The sequence below is a fragment of the Debaryomyces hansenii genome, assembly GCF_000006445.2.
Source record: "Debaryomyces hansenii CBS767 chromosome F complete sequence".
NCBI lineage: Eukaryota > Fungi > Ascomycota > Pichiomycetes > Serinales > Debaryomycetaceae > Debaryomyces > Debaryomyces hansenii.
This window is the reverse complement of record NC_006048.2, coordinates 1,373,248-1,395,481: the sequence shown is the minus strand read 5'-3', so window position 1 is coordinate 1,395,481 and position 22,234 is coordinate 1,373,248. Positions and strand designations below refer to the sequence as shown.

The window sequence follows — 22,234 nt, the reverse complement described above, 5'->3', positions numbered from 1 at the left end:
TGAAAATTGCCTGACTTAGATTGACTATTTTGAGAAGTACGGAACACACCACTGTCCAGAGGAAGCTAACCTTTGCAAGGATTACAAAATCAAATGATTTCAATCATTCAGTTTTTAATCCCTTTTATGACATTAGTTCAACAAATGTTGCCTTACTACATCAAACAAAGGGATGTTTACGAAGTTAGGGAGGCACCATCCAGAACATTGAGTTGGTTTGCATTTATTACAACTCAAATAACTTCAGAAATTCCATACCAAGTCGCCATTGGTACACTCGGTTTTTTTTGTTGGTATTATCCTGTTGGTTTGTATGAGAATGCGGTACCTACTGATTCGGTTGATAGCCGGGGTGTATTGATGTAGTTATTTATTACGGCTTTTTATGTTTACACTTCAACTATGGGCCATTTATGTGTTTCATTCATTGAAGTACTTTATAATGCGGCTAATTTGGCAGTTAATTTGTTCACTGTGTATTTGATCTTCTGTGGTGCTGCCTATGATTTTTTGCCGGGATTCTAGACCTTTTTGTTTAGATGCTCGCCTTTGATTTATTTCATCCAAGGTATTTCATCAACAGGGTTATCCAAAACTGAAGCGACATGTTCAGAGGCAGAATTATTGAAATTCGCCCCTACCAGTGGTAAAACCTGCGGTGAGTACATGTCTGCCTACATGAAAGAAGCTGGAGGTTATTTGGTCGATAAGAGTGCTACTTCACAGTGTGAATATTGCACCATAAGTACGACCAATGATTATTTGGCCGGTGTTAAGTCTCTCTTCAGTGAAAGATGGAGAAATTGGGGAATTGTTATCTGCTTTATTGCTTTCAACATAATCTTTACCGTTTTCTTCTATTGGTTAGCGAGGGTATCTAAGAGCAATAGAGAAAAGAAAAAATAAGCCCCCCTCCACACAGCATTAATTTATATGAGATATATGACTATAGAATATAATAAAACAAATCTTTTAAATGGGAGTTACTCCCCAAATACGCTTAAGAGATATAATATTACACTCGGCCAATTACCACCAGCTACATCCTCTTGCTGTTGAACCATAATAACGAAGAAGCACTTATAAGAATGGGCTACGCAAATAGTGAGGAAGCTGATTTAATATATTTGTGACAAATTTTGCTTGCATATATTGCGAATCTATAGAATGATCTGGATGTAAACAAAAATAGAAGATAATACACCTTGAATCATAATATGAGTATTACACTAGGGGATACAGGTCTCGTCTCTTTAAAGAAAATAACAGATCTCACGAATGTCATGTCTAAAAAGGACTTTAAGATACCGACAAAAGTGGGAAGTTTTTATTATTTTTGAACCGATGACAGATTTAGCTACTGATTTGAAAGATATGTATACATTTCGCTCTGATTATCCTATATGAGATGATTAGATGGTGCCAATATTCAAATTGATGGGAGTCATAACGTGTTACGGCCGTAAAATTGTTCAACACATACAGTAACCAGGATCGGCCGTAAAACCCTGAATAGGTAGTATCTTATTGTTAATTGATAATATGCAGGCATTTGGGCAATTGTATTGGTCGAGACATTTTAGAAATGAAAAGGTCGCTTTCTGCAATTTGCAGCCGTTTGTACATTTTACGGCCGAGTAATGAAAAAAAAAAAATATATTCGTACTAATACTTAGTAATGTTGCCATGAATATATGCCCGAACTGTGGAAGAACAGTATTTTAGAGCTAAGGTATTTAAGAACAGAAAATACCGTACTTTTATCGAAAAGAGAGAATATAAGAATAAGATAGGATAAGACATAGTAAGAATGAGTACTGGTTCATTATCTTCTGCGGGTCGAGAAACCAAGGACATTAACTCCCAGTATGAGCTTACAGATTCATCAGAAAATAATGAAATACACGAATATGAAGGTTTCGATAATACAGCAACGGGCGACATCAGGGAGTTAGCAAGAACAGTGTCCCATATTAGTAGGGAACAAACTAACAAGACAAGCGATAGTGAGGATATAGTGCGTTATTTGTCACATTTTTCCAGTATTCCTGGGGTTGAACCTTATACAGAAGCTGAAGATACATTAAATCCGGATAGTGATCTGTTCGACGCTAGACTCTGGGTTAAAAATCTAAGAAAATTACATGATTCAGATGTCGAGTACTTTAAACCATCATCATTAGGGGTAGCTTACAGAAATTTGAGGGCTTGTGGGGTTGCCGCTGATTCCGACTATCAGCCTACTGTATTGAATGGAATAACAAAGTATCTTACGGATGGGTTTAGATATTTGCAAAAAGATGATCCTTCTCGTTACTTTGATATATTAAAGAGCATGGATGGTATCATGAGACCCGGTGAAGTCACTGTGGTGTTAGGTAGGCCAGGTTCTGGCTGCTCCACTTTGTTGAAGACAATTGCCTCTCACACATACGGGTTCAAAATTGGCGAAGAATCCAAGATTTCGTACGATGGCTTAACTCCAAAAGATATAGAAAATCAGTTCAGAGGCGATGTTGTGTATTCTGCTGAGACCGATACCCATTTCCCTCACTTGACAGTGGGAGATACCTTAGAATTCGCAGCTAAAATGAGAACACCGCAAAACAGAGGTAACGTTGATAGAGAGACTTACGCCAAGCATATGGCGTCAGTGTACATGGCTACATATGGTTTATCACATACCAGAAACACCAATGTCGGGGATGATTTCGTGAGAGGTGTTTCCGGTGGTGAACGTAAGAGAGTTTCCATTGCCGAAGTCTCGTTGTGTGGATCTAACATTCAATGTTGGGATAACGCTACTCGTGGTTTAGATTCGGCGACTGCATTAGAATTTATTAGAGCATTAAAGACATCAGCTACGATTTTAGATGCTACGCCATTAATTGCTATTTACCAATGTTCTCAAGATGCCTACGATTTATTTGACAATGTTGTTGTTTTGTACGAAGGACACCAAATCTTCTTCGGTAAGGCAGATGAGGCTAAGGAATATTTCATTAATATGGGATGGGAATGTCCACAAAGACAAACTACAGCCGATTTCTTAACATCGTTAACTAACCCAGCTGAAAGGGTTCCAAGACCAGGATTTGAAAACAGTGTTCCTTATACTCCCAAAGAATTCGAAACCCACTGGAAAAATTCACCACAATATAAGAAATTGGTTGAGGATGTTGAAGAATATTTCCAGAAGACTGATAGTGGTAACCACGGAGAAGAGTATCACAAAGCACACGTTGCAAGGCAATCTAATCACATTTCTCCAAAATCTTCTTTTACGGTTTCGTTCTTCATGCAAACCAGATATATCATGGGTAGAAACATCTTGAGAACCAAGCGTAATCCGTCAGTTGCAATACAATCTATTGCAGGTCAAGCTTTTATAGGTATAACATTAGGTTCCATGTTTTATAATTTGAGTGCTACTACAGAGACGCTCTATTATAGATGTGCTACTTTGTTTGGTGCTGTTTTATTCAATGCTTTCTCTTCTATATTAGAGATAATGTCATTATTCGAAGCAAGACCTATCATTGAAAAACATAAGCAATATGCATTGTATCGCCCATCTGCTGATGCTTTGGCTGGTATCATTACAGAGTTACCGACCAAACTTGCGCTGTCTATTGCTTTCAATTTCTTTATCTACTTTTTGTCTAATCTTAGACGTGATGCAGGAAGGTTTTTCTTCTTCTGGTTAATGTGTTGTATGTGTACCTTGGTTATGTCACATTTATTCAGGTCTTTGGGTGCTATTTCGACATCATTCGCAGGAGCAATGACACCAGCAACTGTGTTGTTATTAGCAATGGTTATTTTTGCTGGTTTTGTCCTTCCTACTCCAAGTATGTTAGGATGGTCTAGATGGATTAATTATCTTAATCCAATAGCTTATGTTTTTGAAGCCTTAATGGCAAACGAATATACTGATCGTGATTTTGAATGTTCACAATTTGTTCCATCTGGTCCAGGTTATGAAGATAGGAATAGTGTTCATCGCATTTGTGCTGCGACTGGCAGTAAGGCTGGCTCAGATGTTTTACATGGAGATGATTATTTATCTGTTTCATATGAATACTACAATTTTCATAAATGGAGAAATTTTGGTATTACTGTCGGATTCATAATATTTTTTCTTTTTGTATATATCACTTTAACTGAATTCAACAAGGGTTCAATGCAAAAGGGAGAAGTTGCATTGTTTTTAAAGAGTTCATTAACGGACCAAAAGAAGAAATCTGGTAAATCGGAGACAACCTCAAAAGATATTGAAAACTCTGCTATTCCAGATGAAAAGATTTCGCAGAAGGATCAATTAGAAGCAAATAAAGAAACCGAAACGGCTGAAAAAGCCTTACCATCTTCCAATGATATTTTCCACTGGAGAGATTTAACGTACCAAGTTAAGATTAAGTCTGAGGATCGTGTTATTTTGAATCATGTCGATGGATGGGTTAAACCAGGTCAATTGACCGCTTTAATGGGTTCATCAGGTGCTGGTAAGACTACTTTATTGAACTGTTTGTCCGAAAGAGTCACCACAGGTGTGATCTCAGACGGTGTAAGAATGGTGAATGGACATTCATTAGACTCATCGTTCCAAAGATCTATTGGATATGTTCAACAACAAGATTTGCATTTACCTACATCCACTGTGAGAGAAGCGTTAAGATTTTCAGCCCAATTAAGGCAGCCAAACTCAGTAACAACCAAAGAGAAGAATGACTACGTTGAATACATTATTGATTTATTAGACATGTACCCATATGCAGACGCATTGGTTGGTGTTGCTGGAGAAGGTCTTAATGTTGAACAACGTAAGAGATTGACGATTGGTGTTGAATTAGTTGCTAAGCCAAAGTTATTATTATTCTTAGATGAACCTACTTCCGGGTTAGATTCGCAAACAGCTTGGTCTATTTGTAAGTTGATGAGGAAGTTAGCGGATCATGGTCAAGCTATTTTATGTACTATCCATCAGCCATCAGCACTTTTATTACAAGAATTTGACAGATTATTATTCTTACAGAAGGGAGGTAAAACGGTTTACTTTGGAGACTTAGGTGAAAATTGTCAGACTTTGATTAACTATTTTGAGAAGTACGGAGCACATCACTGTCCAGAAGAAGCTAACCCAGCAGAATGGATGTTGCAGGTTGTTGGTGCTGCACCAGGTAGTCACGCCAATCAGGATTATCACGAAGTTTGGAGAAGTTCATCAGAATACCAAGGCACACAAGCGGAATTAGACAATATGGAACGTGAATTAGTTAACTTACCTGTGGATGAATCTCCAGAGGCTAAGAAGTCATATGCTGCACCAATTTGGAAGCAATACCTCATTGTTACTAAAAGAGTTTTCCAACAAAACTGGAGATCTCCTACCTATATCTATTCCAAATTATTTTTGGTTGTTTCTTCCGCTTTGTTTAACGGGTTTTCTTTCTTTAAGGCTGATAGATCTATGCAAGGATTACAAAACCAAATGTTTGCTATGTTTATGTTTTTGATTCCATTCAATACTTTGGTCCAACAAATGTTACCATATTTCGTTAAACAGAGAGATGTCTATGAAGTCAGAGAAGCACCATCCAAGACATTTAGTTGGTTTGCTTTCGTTGCTGCTCAAATTACGTCCGAAGTTCCATACCAGATCTTCTGCGGTACAATCGCATTCCTTTGTTGGTTCTATCCTGTTGGTTTCTACCAAAATGCAGTTCCTACTAATTCTGTTGACCAACGTGCTGTCTTAATGTGGATGTACATTTGTTCATTTTATGTCTACACTTCTACCATGGGTCAATTGTGTATGTCTTTCAACGAACTCGCTGACAATGCGGCCAATTTAGCTACTTTGTTATTCACAATGTGTTTGAATTTCTGTGGTGTCTTAGCTGGTCCAGATGTCTTACCAGGATTCTGGATTTTCATGTACAGATGTTCTCCTTTCACTTATTTCATCCAAGGTATGTTGTCAACCGGTTTAGCGAACACTAATGCCGAATGTTCTAAAGCTGAATTCTTACACTTTAAGCCTAACGAAGGTCAATCTTGTGGTGAATACATGTCTGATTACATCAAACAAGCAGGTGGTTATTTGGTTGACGAAAAGGCTTCCTCTGAATGTCAATTTTGTCCAATGGCTTCTACCAACGATTTCTTAGCTAGTGTCAATTCATTCTACGATGAAAGATGGAGAAATTGGGGTATCTTTATTTGTTTCATCGCCATTAACATTATTCTTACAATTTTCTTCTACTGGTTAGCCAGAGTTCCAAAGGGTAACAGAGAAAAGAAGAAGAAATAAACTTAATACCTTAATTGCTCAGTGAGTAATCTATAAATATATAAATTGAAAAAAAATTTCAATCACTTCTCGTTAAGTTCAATTAATTTTAATGTACTCAAATATTTCTATTTGATTTAATAAATAATTTTATACTAAAGAATATTGTTAATGTAGGCATGACTATCGTCGTAATTGATAAGGTAAAAAAGTAGTGAAAAAATGAAAAATTATGGTGTGATCTTGCAGTGCGGTCGTATTTATCATATATAAAATATGGATTATATAGGCTTACTTTATGTAATTAGAACTTAGAATTCCCAAATTCATCATATTATCAGATTTTGGCAAAATGGCATCGCCTAATGATATACACAACATTGAAATACCTATTAGACATCGTATGGAAGCACTCGTTAGGTTAAAGCAACGAGAAATCACTGCAGCTATAGAAAACATCGATCAGGCCAAATTTCACATAGATGCGTGGGAAAGAGGTGATAAAGGTGGTGGTGGCCAATCAATGGTATTGCAAAACGGTGAAGTATTTGAGAAGGGAGGTGTTAACATTTCAATTGTTCACGGAACGTTACCTGCTCAAGCCGTAACTAGAATGAGGGTCAACCACAAGAATTTGAAGGGATGCGGCGAAGATGGCAGTGTCAAGTTCTTTGCGTGTGGATTATCCTTAGTTATCCATCCTACGAACCCGCATGCCCCTACCACACATGCAAATTATAGGTACTTTGAAACTACTGACCCCGAAACTAACGAAGTCCAGACGTGGTGGTTTGGAGGTGGTGCAGACTTGACACCTTCATACTTGTACGAGGAAGACTGCAAGCTCTTCCACCAAAGCCATAAGGATGCGTTGGATAAGTACGATGACACGTTGTACCCCAAATACAAGAAATGGTGTGACGAATACTTCTACATTAAACACAGACAGGAAACAAGAGGTGTGGGAGGAATTTTTTTCGACGATTTTGACGATAGACCGGCCGACGACATCTTGTACATCATCGAATCGTGTTTCGATGCTTTCTTGCCCTCGTACATTCCATCGGTCTTGAAAAGGATGAACACCCCCTTCACAGACGAACAGAAACAATGGCAACAGATCAGAAGAGGTAGATACGTTGAATTCAACTTGGTATTGGACAGAGGTACTCAATTTGGCTTACAGACCCCTGGTTCCCGAGTAGAGAGTATATTGATGTCTTTACCAGCCACGGCCAGCTGGGTCTATGATCATCATCCAGAGGAGGGGAGCGAAGAGGACAAATTGGTAAAAGTATTGCAGAATCCTATCGACTGGGTTTAGCCAATATTTTACTGATATTGAGGCTATGGTGCCTATAAGAACCATTAAAACTCTTAAACATCTTTCTTGTACTTAATAATAGCCGTATATAAGCCACTTCTGTCAAAATATACAATTACTGTATTTATAGACTGAAAAATAAAAAAATTCGGACACAAAAAAAAAATTGACCGCTTCACCACATGGGAAATTTTTTAATCTTCTTCCTAATGCTATAATCAAATCCAGCGGTTATTCAATATTATATATACCTAAAAGGCAGATATAATCGAAGAAACACGATCCAATATAGCGTTCGAGAAAATATTTATGATCTTTTGTCGTTAAGAGTTTAGAAAATTATGATATTTTCCCTTTGTTGCTATAACTAAATAATTAATGATGTCCGATAACGAAAGTTTCCGCTCAGTCTCACCATCCAGAGAAATTCTCCATAGGGCTGCTAATACGGGAGAAGTGTTGAATGATCACCGGAACCAATTACCATCGTTGCCTATTCGTGGGACAGGTGGTGGTATGGGACAGTCATCAGCAGTAAGCGATGACGACGATGACGATTATCAATCGTCACGGTCTATGCAAGATGCCCAGTATCAACAGAGCCAGCAGCAACAACCACAGCCATTTCATCCACAGTTACAGGGTAGTAGAAGTGTCGATGAAAGCCAATTTCCCAAAGCGAAACAGCAAGGTCCATCACAACCTTACAGAAGCTCCAAAAATGCGTATATGAATAACTTGAGAAGGGACTTCTATTTGAAGAATGACGACGACGATAATGAGCGTTTCTATGTTCCGAGTAAGAACCCACAGCCACTACAAAGTTCTTCGATTCCAGTAGGCAGAGGCTCAGGTGGGATGACTGGTGCTCCTAAACAGAGTAGGGGGCGTTTTAGATCACAGTCATTTTCAGGACAGGCTAAATCTGATGGCCAGGATGAAGTTAGAAGACATCAATCGATTGCGGCGGCGCCTCCATTCGGAGGGATTTTGATGAAGTCTGACAATCCACCTTCCAAAAAGAGCAAAAGAAGCAACTCGATGATCAATGATACATTAGAGGCGGACCTTGCTGCACCAATGACGAAATCGAAGACAAACGAAAGTATGACTTCTGAAGCCCAAAACAACAATAAAAGGGAAAGAAGACCATCCCGTACTTCAATAGATAGCGAGGCCGATTCGCATGCGTCGAGGTCTTCACAGGAGACAGAAGAAGATGTTTGCTTTCCTATGTTGCGTGAACACGTTCGTGTTAAGGGTATTGATTTTGATGAAATTGAAGAGTTCATTAGAGATGAGAAAGAGAATGAAATGCATTTAAAAGAGGAACAACAGATGATCGCAGAAAGAACAGCCATGAGGGTTGATACTGGACATGGGAGTGCGCGCGATGTAGGTCCCAGTAAAAATGCCTTGAAATATACTCCGTCAAACATATTAGGAAAGGCTTCGTTCGGAAAGTTTGGTAGAAAGAATACCTATGCAGGCGACATAATGTCTTCATCTGGTATTAATATTTCGGAGAGGGCACAATCAGATTCTTCTACCGTTACAGATGATTCTGCCTCTAGGAGATACAACGAAAAGATTTTGGGAGACGATGATATTTCGACCGAAAATGTTAAGTTTGGTGGTACAAGAATCAACGATAATGATTCGGCATTGCCTGAAAGGTTTTCATTCTTTTGTTCCGAATCAGAAGAAACAATACATGCTCCTGATATTCCTTCGTTGGTCAAACCTGGGCAGAGTGTAAGCGATTTGTTCAGAAATGGTGAAGGTACATGGTGGCTTGATTGTGTTTGCCCTACTGATGCTGAAATGAAAATGGTTGCTAAAGCATTTGGTATTCATCCTTTGACAGCTGAAGATATTCGTATGCAAGAAACCCGTGAAAAGGTGGAATTATTCAGAAACTATTATTTTGTTTGTTTCCATACTTTTGAAGGTGATCAGGAATCAGAGGATTACTTGGAGCCGATTAACTTTTATATTGTTGTTTTCAGAGAGGGTGTATTGTCGTTTCATTTTTCGCCTATTTTACATCCAGCCAATGTCAGAAGAAGAGTCCGTCAATTAAGAGATTACGTTGATGTCAGTGCCGATTGGATCTGTTATGCGTTAATTGATGACATTACAGATGGATTCGCCCCTGTTATTACTGGTGTCGAATATGAAGCTGATGCAATCGAAGATTCTGTATTTGCTGCTAGACAAGTTGGTTTTAGTACCATGATACAAAGGATTGGTGAGTCAAGAAGAAAGGTAATGACCTTGATGAGATTATTGTCCGGAAAAGCGGACGTTATCAAAATGTTTGCTAAAAGATGTCAAGATGAGGCTGCCAATAACCAAATAAATATATTCCAGGCACATCCCAACATGAACGGAATGGGTAATTATTATTCACAAACAAGCGGTAATGCTTCGCAAAGCCATACACATAGTGGATCATACACACATGGTTACAATAACGAAAGCCCTTACCCACAAGGTTATAACAATAATTCAAACCCACAGGGCTATAACAATAATTCAAACCCACAAGGTTATAACAATAATTCAAACCCACAAGGTTATAGCAATAATCCAAACCCACAAGGATATAATCAAGGCGGCCCAGGTGTAACGTTTGGCCCAGGTCCAGGTGTATCTAACAACATGATTGATCCGGGTGCATTTTATATGAAGACTCAGCCAGATAGAACTCAACCAAGGGCTGACATAGCGCTCTATTTGGGCGATATTCAAGATCACGTTGTTACTATGTTCCAAAATTTAGTTGCTTACGAAAAGATTTTTAGTAGGTCCCATTCAAACTATTTGGCACAATTACAAGTTGAATCCTTTAATTCTAATTATAAGGTTACTGCTATGTTATCTAATGTCACAATGATAGGTACGGTCTTTTTCCCATTGAATGTGATCACTGGGTTATTTGGTATGAACGTCGTTGTTCCAGGTCAAGGTGATGATCACCCAGGTCTTGGCTGGTTCTTCGGTATTGTTGGGGTTATGTGTGCTATAGTTATTGTTGCTGTAGTTTCTGCACGTATTTGGATCCTGAGAGTCACGGAAAGAACCTATGATGAGGAAAACACAAAAAAATCCATTAAAAGCTATGGGTTAAAAACGAGAACAAAAGAAGCTGCAAAATCGATTATCAGCTTCCCAAATAAGTACGATTAATATAACGAATGCTAATTACAAGTTATTTACTTTTTGCATATGATTCATTTAATTTTACGAGGATTTAGTATTAATTATTATAATAGTCATAATGCATCAACATTTTGGATTTTGTAATCGGCCCGATACTGAAATGAGTATTTTAAAGACTGTGGCTTTAAGTTGCAATTTTCTTATAAAATTAGTTATTCCTTATATATATAAATATAGATAGATAGATATATGGAGAATTAAGTCTGATTATATTATTACGTTCAGTAGTTAGAAAATGACGAAAAGTGTGAATAAGCCAAACTTTTTGGTTATTGTTGCTGATGATCTAGGATTTACAGATTTAAGTGCCTTTGGTGGAGAAATCCATACACCTAACTTGAAGAGACTTGCAGACCATGGTGTTAGATTTACTGATTTTCATACTGCTTCGGCATGTTCTCCAACTAGATCCATGTTGTTCTCCGGTACTGACAATCATATTGCTGGGCTAGGCCAAATGGCTGAATTTACAAATAAATTGCCAGAAAGATTTAAAGGTAAACCTGGATATGAAGGTTATTTAAACGAGAGAGTAGCAGCATTACCTGAAGTTTTACAAGATGGTGGATACTACACATTTCTTTCAGGAAAATGGCATTTAGGATTGTCAGAAGAATATTGGCCAATAAAAAGAGGGTTTGAAAAATCATTCACTTTATTGCCTGGTGCAGGTAACCATTATAAGTACTTCCCAAGAGATGACAATGGAGAAACATTGAAGTTTTTACCGCCATTATATTGTGAAGATGATCGTGAAGTTAATGCTGATGAAGAAATCCCAGATGATTTTTATTCCACCGATTATTTCACTACCAGAGGGTTAGAATTCTTGGATGAGACGTATAGAAAGGGAAGACCGTTCTTTGGTAGTTTAACTTATACTGCTCCTCATTGGCCATATCAAGCACCAGATGATAGAATCGCAAAGTACAAGGGTATTTATGATGATGGTCCAGAGGAATTACGTAGACGTCGGTTAACTGGTGCTGCAAAATTGGGACTTATTCCAGATGGAGTAGAACCACATCCAATGACAACAATAAGAAAAAGATGGAGAGATTTAACAAAGGAGGAAAAGGAAATTCAATCAAAGATTATGGAAACTTACGCTGCAATGGTCGAAATTTTAGATGAAAATATAGGTAGAGTTTTAGATCACTTAGAAAATTCTGGAGATTTAGAAAATACCTTTATTCTTTTCATGTCAGACAATGGGGCTGAAGGTATGTTTATGGAGGCCTTACCCTTATCAATTCAAAGAATCTCTGGTTTTGTTGACAAGTATTATAACAATTCGCTCGAAAATATTGGTAAGAAAGATTCGTTCGTCTACTATGGGGATCAGTGGGCTCAGGCACTGACAAGTCCTTCATCTATGTATAAAGCATACAATTCAGAAGGTGGAATTAGATGTCCTTTAATCGTTCACTATCCGCCTATCCTAGATGCTTCGAGTAAGAATGGTCAAATTTCTCACGCTTTCACAACGGTGATGGACATCTTGCCCACAGTTTTGGACTTAGCTGGAGTAGAGCACCCAGGTACTTCCTATAAAGGACGCACAGTTGCAAAGCCAAAGGGAAAATCTTGGGTAGCACATTTGCTGAATAAGGATTCAAAAGTTCATTCAGAAGAGACTGTTACAGGATGGGAACTCTTTGGCCAACAAGCCATTAGAAAAGGACCTTATAAGGCCTTATATATTCCAGCACCACATGGATCAGACAAATGGCAATTGTTCCACATCAAGAATGATCCTGGCGAAAATCATGATTTGGCGGAGAGTAACCCTAAAAAACTAGAAGAACTTTTAAATCACTGGACTGATTATGTTGCTGAGACTGGGTTGATTGAAGTTGGTGGAGAACTATTCGATTGCGAAAAACTCAATGAGGATGACACCATAGAGTTCACTGTCATTAAAGACTAATAGAAACATAGAGAATATATAACTTCCTAAATATGTATTAAAGTCTATAAAACTAAACTACGAGAAAATTTATTTCTTATGCTTACTTTTCTTATCTTTCTTATCTTTCTTATGTACTTTATGTTTATGATGCATGTCAGCTTCAGCTGCATCCATTGGAATCCAAATTTCATTCTCAGAACTGTCCTTAGGAAGCTTTGGGCCACTCCTATCGTGGAAAACCTCTTTTCTCCAGTCTTGCAAATGCCTCTTTTTAGTATATTTCCTTTTGTCCTTCAATCTTAGTTCTTTAGGCCTGTAAGGAGCAAATTTCTTGAGACCAATAAAATTGTTCAATTGCTTATCATCAGCCAATAAAATGTCTCTTGTTGTTAAACCAAATGTCTCAGGAGAAACTTCACGGTATTTGAATTTGACCTCGTCGTTGTCTTTGGAGCGCCCTCTTTCCTCTTCAACTTCATCAATGATTTTGAGTTTATTAGCTTCAACTATTTCCTGTGCCTTTTCTTTTAACGATTCTTTTTCTTTTTTAACTGCCTTCTTATCCTTCAACTTCTCCTTTTTGGATTTCTTTGAAGGTGGCTCTTCTACATTATCTTCTTCTACCGATTCTTTATCTTGATAGTCACTACCATCTTCATCATTTTGTTTCTGATTATTGAAATCTGACATGATTTCATCATCCTCATCCCATTCAGGCTTACTTAATTCAGCATTGTAGTACTGTTCATTGAAAATCTCTGCCATCTTGCTATCCCAATCCGCATCATCAAAATCATCACCTAATAAGGATTCACCAAATACCTTTTTGATGACCTCATCATCTACTTCATCCCCAACAGCTTGTTTGATCTTTTCAAGTCTGTCCATAACTTTATTCAATTTCGCTGTTTTCTTCTTCTTCAATAATTCTTGTTTCTTTTCTTCTTCTTTCTCTCTTTCGTCGTTCTTCTTATCTCTTTGTCTCTTACGAGAATTGGTTGCTGATCTTCTTAAAGTGGCTTGATTACGAGCATACGAAACAATTTCTGCGGAATTTGGATCCTCATATCTAAAGTTATAGGCACGTTCAAAGTCTTCCACGGCCTGATCAAACTGTTCGTCATCTTCATTATCAATTTTATCCAAATCGATTACCTTGTCGTTCTTTTTAGGAATCCAAGCTTGTTTATCAATAAAAGCACTTAAAAATCCATCTTGATTGACTTCTGGATCTGGCAACTTCGTTTCGACTCCATCAAAATTTCTAGATCTGACATGTTCTTTTTTAGTTAAGAAATCATCATCATCATCTTCATTTTCATCGTCATTATCAAACTGATTTTTAATATCAGAGATTAATTGATTTCTCTCTTCTCTTTGAGTTACTGCAAATGGCTTTTCGCCATCTACAGTTTCAAAATCATTTTCGTCATCATCTTTATAGTTACCTGATAATAAGTTCATTCTATGATAATCCTTCAAATAAATTGGAGCTTCCTTACTCTTCCTGGCTTGAGAACCAGACTTTTCGTTGTCCGGGTCTTCAAAGAATTTTACTTCAGGGTCCAATAACTTCTTTGGATCACTTTTAAGTGTACTCAATATTTTGTTTATACCTTCTTGGACATTATTAGTGATTAAGTTACCGTATTCATCTTCTTCTTCAGATGAGGATGATTCTTCTTCATCGTAAGATTCTTGAATTTGTTTCTTCTTCTCAGGAAGAGATTCCTTCGTTGCGATTGTTGTTGTAGCTTCAGAGGTATCATTCTCAAGCGCTTCCTTGGCTCTCTTTGTAGCGGACTTCTTTCTAGCCATGATTACGTTATTTCTACTTTAATATTCTATTTAGGTATTCTTCATGTTCCATAGCGATGAGATGTAAAAATTTATTAAAGGTACATATCGCCTGCATATAAAAATAGATACTAAAGCTTCAATAACCAAACATCAAGGTTCTCTGCAGCTCGTTTTGATTCATACCACCATTTAAAACCTATTTCACATCTATTCAAGTCCATATTTTCACTAAGAACCTTCCATAACATTGATGTCAAATAAGGCATTTCATGGGTATTACTCATTTCGATCAAACTCCATATCTTATCCAACCATTTCGTAAATACTGATAATGGCAAGTAAGGGACTAAGTTTATTGCGGAAACAATCAAAGCTTCCCTGGTTGTTTCAGGCTTAATTCTTCTTTCAAACTTATAATCATTGGAGGACTTGTTTTTCGGTAATTTCAAATTGACCACAGCTTTCGGCTTCTTTATCTTATTGGCACGGATGATGTCAGTATTTTCATTCTTTTTCTTATCTAAATGGCTCATGGTAGAGGATGCAGCGATTTCCGATATAGGTTGAGCCGAAGTGAACGCAACTTCATTAGTACTTTCATGCGAGTCTATGGGAATTCCAGATCTTGCATGTAGACAAGCAAAATATAGAAAGTTTAAAAATTCGTCCACGGAATTGGCATATAACCCTTCATTATACGAAACAGGAGAAGATAAGATCTTTTTTCCTACTGTTTCTACCCCTATGCTTAGTTGGCTTGATGATAATAATCTTGGGAATTGTTTGAAGAGCAACTGAACATATTCGGTAGACTCTTTTATAGTTGTACTATTTTTTTCGCTGGAGAAGCATATCAAAAGGACCGAATGGCTTGCTTCTATCAATTCAGGATCGACAAATATCGAATCATCAACTAAATGAAGACATACAGAAAATATATCATGTTTTATAAATGCTTGGTTTTGTTTTTCTTGTTGCAAATAATTCTCCCATAACCCTAAAACAAACAATACTTTACAACGAACCACATAGTTATTGTTGATGACTTCTGGAAATAAATTGACTTCTTGATAATCTCCTATTAAAAACCTTGTTAAGTTTTCAAATTCAAACGTAGATGAACCGTTATTCAAGGCAAACTCTAAGGATAAATAATAGACAAAATTATAACTGTCAAAGCCCCCTTGTCCAATTGAGTGCAAAATATGATTCATATAATATAGGTTATTCAAAATTTTCAAGGAGATGTGTTTATATTCTAATTCCAATGAATTGAAGGATCTTGAAGTATAAATCTTCGAAAAAAAAGTCAAATTATTACCTGCAGTTGAAGTTAAAAACCTTGTTAAAATACCCTGATAAACAACAACTTCTGCAAATAAAAGGGTTTTCATCAAGTACCAAAATCGCTGGTTAATGGAACTATTAGCACTATCTGTAGATTGCACGGGATTGTGGTTAAACAAAGATGCTTGCGTCGAGAAACACAATGTTTTATTGAATATATGAATTTTATCCAAGCTATCCAAAATTAATGGATATGATGACTCATGGACAGGTAGCTTCTTGAAATAACTCTCTAACAAAAATGCAAGTTTGTTTAATTGTTTCAATACAGGCTTCAGCATTATTTCTGACTGGACTGTTACATCCGCTTTTGGATCATCTGGGCTTATAAAAAAGAACTTGGTGTATACTGCTGCAGATATATCTGAATTTCCGAATATCAAATGAATTAATCTCGAAATGATGAAATTGCTCGATATGTTCAGCGTATAATCTCCAATGTTTTCTTCTTTACGATATGTTATTGCTAAACTAACCAACGTTAAATTGATGACATCGTCTGAATGTGTCGCAGAAAGTGTGTATTTCAAACAGTATTTGAATAACTTCATAATCTTTTCATCCCAATCTTTGAAAAACCATCTATATTCAAGTGGATAGTCCTTAGTATATAGCATATTTCTTAAACCATTCGATAACAATAGACCACTAATAATAGGCAATACTTTCCAGCTATTCATTTGGGGATTGAAGAGTGCAAAATTGCTAATTTCCTTTAAAATAATCGTATACCATGATTTAATTGATAACGTTGGTTTCGAAATTTTTAACTTCTTGTCTGCAATTAACTTGAAAACCTCGATTATCATATAATTGGATTCAAACGGAGCACCCCCTTGACCGAAACACAAAGGGTTGTTAAGAAAACTAGCCACAACCAATTTAAGGTTATGTTCATATTTAACGTAAGGGATATAGTGGTATAAATATCCCAAAGTTTTGTGAATGGTAGTATCCGGCAGAGGAAATCTCAAATCATTGATCAAGAAATCCAAATCTTGTGGAGTAGGCTGCAGGTAATTTTGAAAACTTCCGTTCATCAATGCGTTTCCTTGATATCCTACTCTATTCACGTTCGACATTTGTATTATACCAATTTAGCCTTCAATGCTATCGTTTACAAGATCACCACTTATTCAAGAATCTGGAGTAGTTGGCCGAGGCATATCAACATTTACACGTGACCATACATACTATCACTTTCCTAAATACAACTAGAATGATAGTAAAGTATATATATATATATATATATATATATATATACGAGAATAATGTCAACATAAAGGGAAATTGGGTCATTATTGCGTATGGGTCGCCACAAGGAGTGTTTCAACTTATTATCACTTTAAAGTTTGGACCTTGAAGTGGTTCAGAACCACACAAGATGATTAACACCAGTACGATTAGAGGACTCAACCAATAAGTATGGACCATATGATATAATATCTCCAATTTAAGTTACTCAGTATAGTTGGATCAAAGTTTTCTCCACATGATGTTTAACCGCCCAAATATTTGTTATCTCAAATGGGCGCAAAATTGAGATGAAGGGAATAATAGAAGTTATATCTCCAAGCTTGTCAATTTTTACCATTAAATTAGCTCCAGAGGTAACGAAATGAGCTGTCATATAACTACTCGATGGTACACATATATTCCAGATCTGTTTTATATATTCCAATAGCTAATACAACACTTTTTGAGTATCAGAGTGGGTCCAGTGGAATGGGAGAACTCAAAAATTTTAGCAATTGCCTTTCCAACCTTGCAGACCATTCCTCCTTATGTTTGTTATAAACATGAAATAGGTATAGTTTATAACAGGAGGCAGTTAAGACAATTGTAAATAATAACTGGGAAACTTAACACGTGATTTTTTCAAATCAGACTATAATTTTTTTTCGTGCAATGAACGATCAAGTAGAGGTAGCTAGTATATCAAGCCATATAAGAGATTAGATTGATATATCGTGGTCGAAGTGTCTTCATAGCATTATCTAAATTCTGGATTAATTTTGCATTTCATTTGTTTTTTTGTTGTTTTGTTTTTTGTTTAGTTTCCTTTGTTCAATACTAAGTTATATCATATTCGTTTAATACCCAACCTAATGCTGTTACGGCAGTTACCATTTGCCAATACATGTCGGAACTTGTATTTCAATATTAAGAACTACAAGTCTCCAAGGAAAAGACCGACATTTAAAGCTACAAACCATCCATTCTGCACCAATTCACAGTTGCTAGATCAGTCATACACTAGTTGGTTGATGAAGACTTCTAAAACTATACCGTCCAAGATATTCAGCCACATTGCAGAGAAACAAGAAAGGGAAAGGCGATATAGGGATGGTGAAGAAGATAAATATAATTGCACAATCTCAAGTAGTTTGTACGTTAACCAATCCAGTAATATCCAGATACCTTCTGAATTGACAGTTGATGATCACCATTCTCAGAACAAAAGTACTATTGGCAAGGATATTATTAAATTGATGGAAGAACATAATATAAAAACAATAGCGGAAAGGCTACGCTTGTATAAAGAAGAAGACAAAGTGGTTGAACCAGAAATAATAAATCAGCTATTTGAAATGGCAATTGAAAACGAGCCGAAGCGAGAGGTGCTACCAAATGAATGTGAAGTAGAATTACCAAGATATCAGCGTAACACAGGACTATATTTGGATACCTCATATTACCGGTTCATATATGACAAAATTCCGCATCTATATGATATATGCCAATCATACGAGAAGATAATGTTTAATAATAAAAAGTTTCAAGAGAACTATATCTGGCTATGCTATCACATGGATAATGTCAATACATTACAACAATTGGTTTATGTTTATCTAAAACAATCAGACTATGACTCCAAAGTGATAAGTTATATTATGAGTGGGTTTATACTAAATTATGAAGTTGAATTTTCCAAAACATTACTTCAGAATATAATAAGTCTAGGGAAACCTCTCGACGCATCAGTTCTTGATGTAGTAATTCACCAATTTATTAAGGTTGATTCGTTATTTGAAAATATAGTCTCAGTGCTTGAATCGTGGATTAAATCTAAGAATTGTATTCAGCCAACTCCTAAAACAATGGCCACAATTTTAGGTGAATATTACAAGTATGGCACTGAGGAAGAAATTGGTCTCATAAAAATTTTAATCTCCTCTTTGGGATACTCGAATCATACCTTGATAAAGCAAATCAATTTGAGGTATAAAATAATACAAAGAGACCCAAGCCACTTCAAAAAGGACGTATTGAAAGAAGACATAGTTCAATTTAATGAAATTTCGAGAGAGTTGAATGATAATAAGCAAGAATTAAAGGATTTCTACTATTCTTTTATGATCATGTTTAGTAAATACTCAGATTTGAAAATGATAAAATTTGTGATTTATAAGATGCAGCAAGAAGGCGTTGAGCTAGATGAAAAGTTTTTCAGTGTAATTTGTAAATATTATGCTACACATGAAAAGTTTTTACAATTGTTCAACTTTTTGAAGGCTATTTCAAAGAATCTAGAATTTAATGAAACATATTTACGGGATTTGTTTGATGGTTTTGTCAATACTTATCCTCATTATGCAGACGAATTTACTAACAAGTTTCATCTGTGGATTAAAGGAAGTACTTCCTTCAAAGATTGTGATAAGGAGCGTTATTTGTCAGCTATGAAAATTGTCAAACTTGAATCACAATATACTCCATACGGTATTCATAAGAACACATTAAATTCTAAGAAATATGAATCGTGTGATTGGTCTAAGATATCATGGACAAGGAACTTGAGAGGTAAAGCAGATCCTGTTACAGGACAGGTCAATTTTAGGGTTACAAAGGGGTTCAGAGATATTTTGCGAAAGGGCGTTAAACCTGATTATAACGTAGTAGAAAGCACATTTAGACGACTGAATGCAGAAAACAGGCGTAAATTATTTGAGTTATTAGACACTATAAGACTTCCAGCTACCAAACAGCAAAAGTTATCTATAATAGATCTCCAAGTCGACACAACTAAATCGAGGCTTTTCAAATACTATACAAATGGAATTGGCCACTTGAATTCAAATAGCAGAATTTTATTGGGAAGAATTTTCTTCAACAATGGGATGCATTCACAAGCGAATACCGTTTTAAATGGCATGAGATTGGAGGAAATGAACGACAGGTCTTATATGATTAAACTTAACATCCAATTGCGTAACTATATGGCATGCCATCAGTATGCAAATATAATTGATACTATTCAACAGTTTCCCATCGATGATATCGTGTTAAGCCCGTATATTTATAACCAATGTTGCTATATCGAGAAAAAGTTGATGCAGAAATTAAAAATTGAGGAACTAAAAGAACAACAAAATGACTTACAACATCGACAAAAGACTTACAGTTACGTTGCAACAAACGGAGAATTGATAGAAAATGCTCCAAAACTTGGTATGAAATTACCCCCTCCACGGTATACAATTGCTCCCGCTTTAAAAACGTTGAGAGGACTTATTGGTGATATAGACGCAAGACTTACCAAGGATAGAACAGATATTATGAACGAAATTCAGCAAATGTTCACATTTTTAAATAGGTGGATAGCTGATAGAGATGAACGAAAGATATAGATCTCTATTTCCTGTATATAAACTATTTTTTAATACCAAATACATAGTAAAAAGAACTAGATCAGCAGAAGAACAAGCTAATCAAGTAGACACGAAACATGGAAGAGATAGAGGAAAACCTTCAAGTGTGGGCGCCAGTGGTATGTATTGGGACATAAAGACTATAACACAAATATATCGAATTTTCACTAACCATTAACAGGATGACCAGTTGAAGAGTATTTTGATCGCTAAGATACACGCCACGATAGAATGTTCAGTGTGTCAAGAAATTATGCATGTGCCGTTCATGATGCAATGTGGCCACTCTAGCTGTTATAAATGTCTCTATACGTGGTTCGGCGTAAAGATGAACTGTCCTACTTGTCGAGAAATCAATGAGAACAAGCCCATTCTAAACGTACCTTTGCGGCAAATCAGTAGAAATATATCAGATTTAATAATTGAGATGTCAAAGGATAAGGATGAAGCAGATAGAATAAAAAGTCAGAGAAAGGAAGCTACTGAGGAATATCAGGAGGATTTTGAGCAAAATTCACTTTTTGGTGATGCATTCAAATCAGCATTGACGTTAATAGATAGATCAGATGGCGTACCTAGATGCGGGAATTGCCACTGGGAGGCACATGGTACAGTCTGCTTACATTGTGGTACCAGGTTTCGTATACCAAGAGAAGATTCATATTACGATTCAGACGATGGAGATGCCTACGATGAGGATGACGAAGAAACAACACGTTATGGTGGTAATGGTAGGGAAGAATACGATAGTGAGGATAGTTTCATTGATAATGGTATACCATCTATTGATTTGAGGGGTGGAGATTCTTCAGACGACGATGTACGTGAAATACATGGTGACGAATGGACAGGGTTTGATAATCAGAGCATAGGAAGTTCAATGAACGACGATTACGAAGCAGACTTACACAGAGCATTGGAAGATTTCCATAATGATGCATTAGATGATGATAGCGATGACACAGATGACATTATCCATAGAAGGCCGAGGGTAATTGACATTAGTGATGACGATGAATAACTTATTCAAGAGCATAGATAACGAATCGGCACAACTCCAATCTCACTAAAACGTTTGGGCAAATTATGCAAATTACACAAAACCTCAAAAATCGAACTATCATTGGTTCACTGAAAATTCAGTACTAAAATCAACTGATATTTCTTTGAGTAATAGTAATATTAATATATTTTGATAATTAGTAGGATATAACAGAACGTATGTATACATATAAGTAAGGTAGATCATTGGTCATCTAATTTCTTGTTGTTCATAAAGTGTTGATTATTTTTTGCGTAAAAATTTAGTGAATCGAGTACACAGCATGGGTTTGAGTATTAAAATCATATGTAAAGACAATTCAAAAAGACATTACTAACCATACATAGATTAAAATGGCCAACCCACAAAGAATTATTGACTTACAGAAACATTACCAAAATTCTAACAAGAAATTATGGTTGAGAGGTAAGCACTCCAAGTTCGTTGTTTTCCCATTCTACGCTTTATTCACCGTGTCTACCATTTTCCCATTATACTATGCTGGAAGAGCTATTGCTGGTATCAAAGATGAGGAATAAATGGAGGGTTTGACATCTTACATAAAAGGATACTACTTCTATTTATATGAATATTTGCATTAGATTCATACTTTATTCTCATTTAGCTAAATATAATTTTA

The 22,234-nt window shown here is 36.3% G+C and overlaps 10 protein-coding genes across 10 annotated transcripts; 8 read left to right on the top strand and 2 right to left on the bottom strand. All coding sequences in view use genetic code 12, as the record gives it.

Annotated features, from left to right (window-relative positions):
• Window positions 1-666: 666 nt before the first annotated feature.
• DEHA2F16500g (DEHA2F16500p) lies at window positions 667-906 on the top strand (the record flags this gene model as incomplete). Its single annotated transcript, XM_002770791.1, has 1 exon — window positions 667-906. One exon carries the CDS (start codon window positions 667-669, stop codon window positions 904-906), a length of 240 nt encoding a protein of 79 aa, XP_002770837.1.
• A 904-nt stretch (window positions 907-1,810) lies between these two features.
• On the top strand, window positions 1,811-6,313 carry DEHA2F16478g (DEHA2F16478p; the record flags this gene model as incomplete). The annotated part of the gene is made up of 1 exon (XM_002770790.1): window positions 1,811-6,313. The coding sequence occupies one exon, from the start codon at window positions 1,811-1,813 to the stop codon at window positions 6,311-6,313; it is 4,503 nt and encodes a 1,500-aa protein (XP_002770836.1).
• Window positions 6,314-6,644: 331 nt separating this feature from the next.
• DEHA2F16456g (DEHA2F16456p) lies at window positions 6,645-7,616 on the top strand (the record flags this gene model as incomplete). The annotated part of the gene is made up of 1 exon (XM_461074.1): window positions 6,645-7,616. The coding sequence occupies one exon, from the start codon at window positions 6,645-6,647 to the stop codon at window positions 7,614-7,616; it is 972 nt and encodes a 323-aa protein (XP_461074.1).
• Window positions 7,617-7,994: 378 nt separating this feature from the next.
• Window positions 7,995-10,808, top strand: DEHA2F16434g (DEHA2F16434p; the record flags this gene model as incomplete). The annotated part of the gene is made up of 1 exon (XM_461073.2): window positions 7,995-10,808. One exon carries the CDS (start codon window positions 7,995-7,997, stop codon window positions 10,806-10,808), a length of 2,814 nt encoding a protein of 937 aa, XP_461073.2.
• Window positions 10,809-11,076: 268 nt separating this feature from the next.
• DEHA2F16412g (DEHA2F16412p) lies at window positions 11,077-12,771 on the top strand (the record flags this gene model as incomplete). The annotated part of the gene is made up of 1 exon (XM_002770789.1): window positions 11,077-12,771. The coding sequence occupies one exon, from the start codon at window positions 11,077-11,079 to the stop codon at window positions 12,769-12,771; it is 1,695 nt and encodes a 564-aa protein (XP_002770835.1).
• A 69-nt stretch (window positions 12,772-12,840) lies between these two features.
• DEHA2F16390g (DEHA2F16390p) lies at window positions 12,841-14,571 on the bottom strand (the record flags this gene model as incomplete). Its single annotated transcript, XM_461071.1, has 1 exon — window positions 12,841-14,571. The coding sequence occupies one exon, from the start codon at window positions 14,569-14,571 to the stop codon at window positions 12,841-12,843; it is 1,731 nt and encodes a 576-aa protein (XP_461071.1).
• A 110-nt stretch (window positions 14,572-14,681) lies between these two features.
• DEHA2F16368g (DEHA2F16368p) lies at window positions 14,682-16,940 on the bottom strand (the record flags this gene model as incomplete). Its single annotated transcript, XM_461070.2, has 1 exon — window positions 14,682-16,940. The coding sequence occupies one exon, from the start codon at window positions 16,938-16,940 to the stop codon at window positions 14,682-14,684; it is 2,259 nt and encodes a 752-aa protein (XP_461070.2).
• A 1,068-nt stretch (window positions 16,941-18,008) lies between these two features.
• Window positions 18,009-20,531, top strand: DEHA2F16346g (DEHA2F16346p; the record flags this gene model as incomplete). The annotated part of the gene is made up of 1 exon (XM_002770788.1): window positions 18,009-20,531. The coding sequence occupies one exon, from the start codon at window positions 18,009-18,011 to the stop codon at window positions 20,529-20,531; it is 2,523 nt and encodes an 840-aa protein (XP_002770834.1).
• A 98-nt stretch (window positions 20,532-20,629) lies between these two features.
• On the top strand, window positions 20,630-21,573 carry DEHA2F16324g (DEHA2F16324p; the record flags this gene model as incomplete). Its single annotated transcript, XM_461068.1, has 2 exons — window positions 20,630-20,671; window positions 20,734-21,573. The coding sequence occupies 2 exons, from the start codon at window positions 20,630-20,632 to the stop codon at window positions 21,571-21,573; spliced, it is 882 nt and encodes a 293-aa protein (XP_461068.1).
• Window positions 21,574-21,947: 374 nt separating this feature from the next.
• Window positions 21,948-22,133, top strand: DEHA2F16302g (DEHA2F16302p; the record flags this gene model as incomplete). Its single annotated transcript, XM_461067.1, has 1 exon — window positions 21,948-22,133. One exon carries the CDS (start codon window positions 21,948-21,950, stop codon window positions 22,131-22,133), a length of 186 nt encoding a protein of 61 aa, XP_461067.1.
• Between the last annotated feature and the right edge of the window lie 101 nt (window positions 22,134-22,234).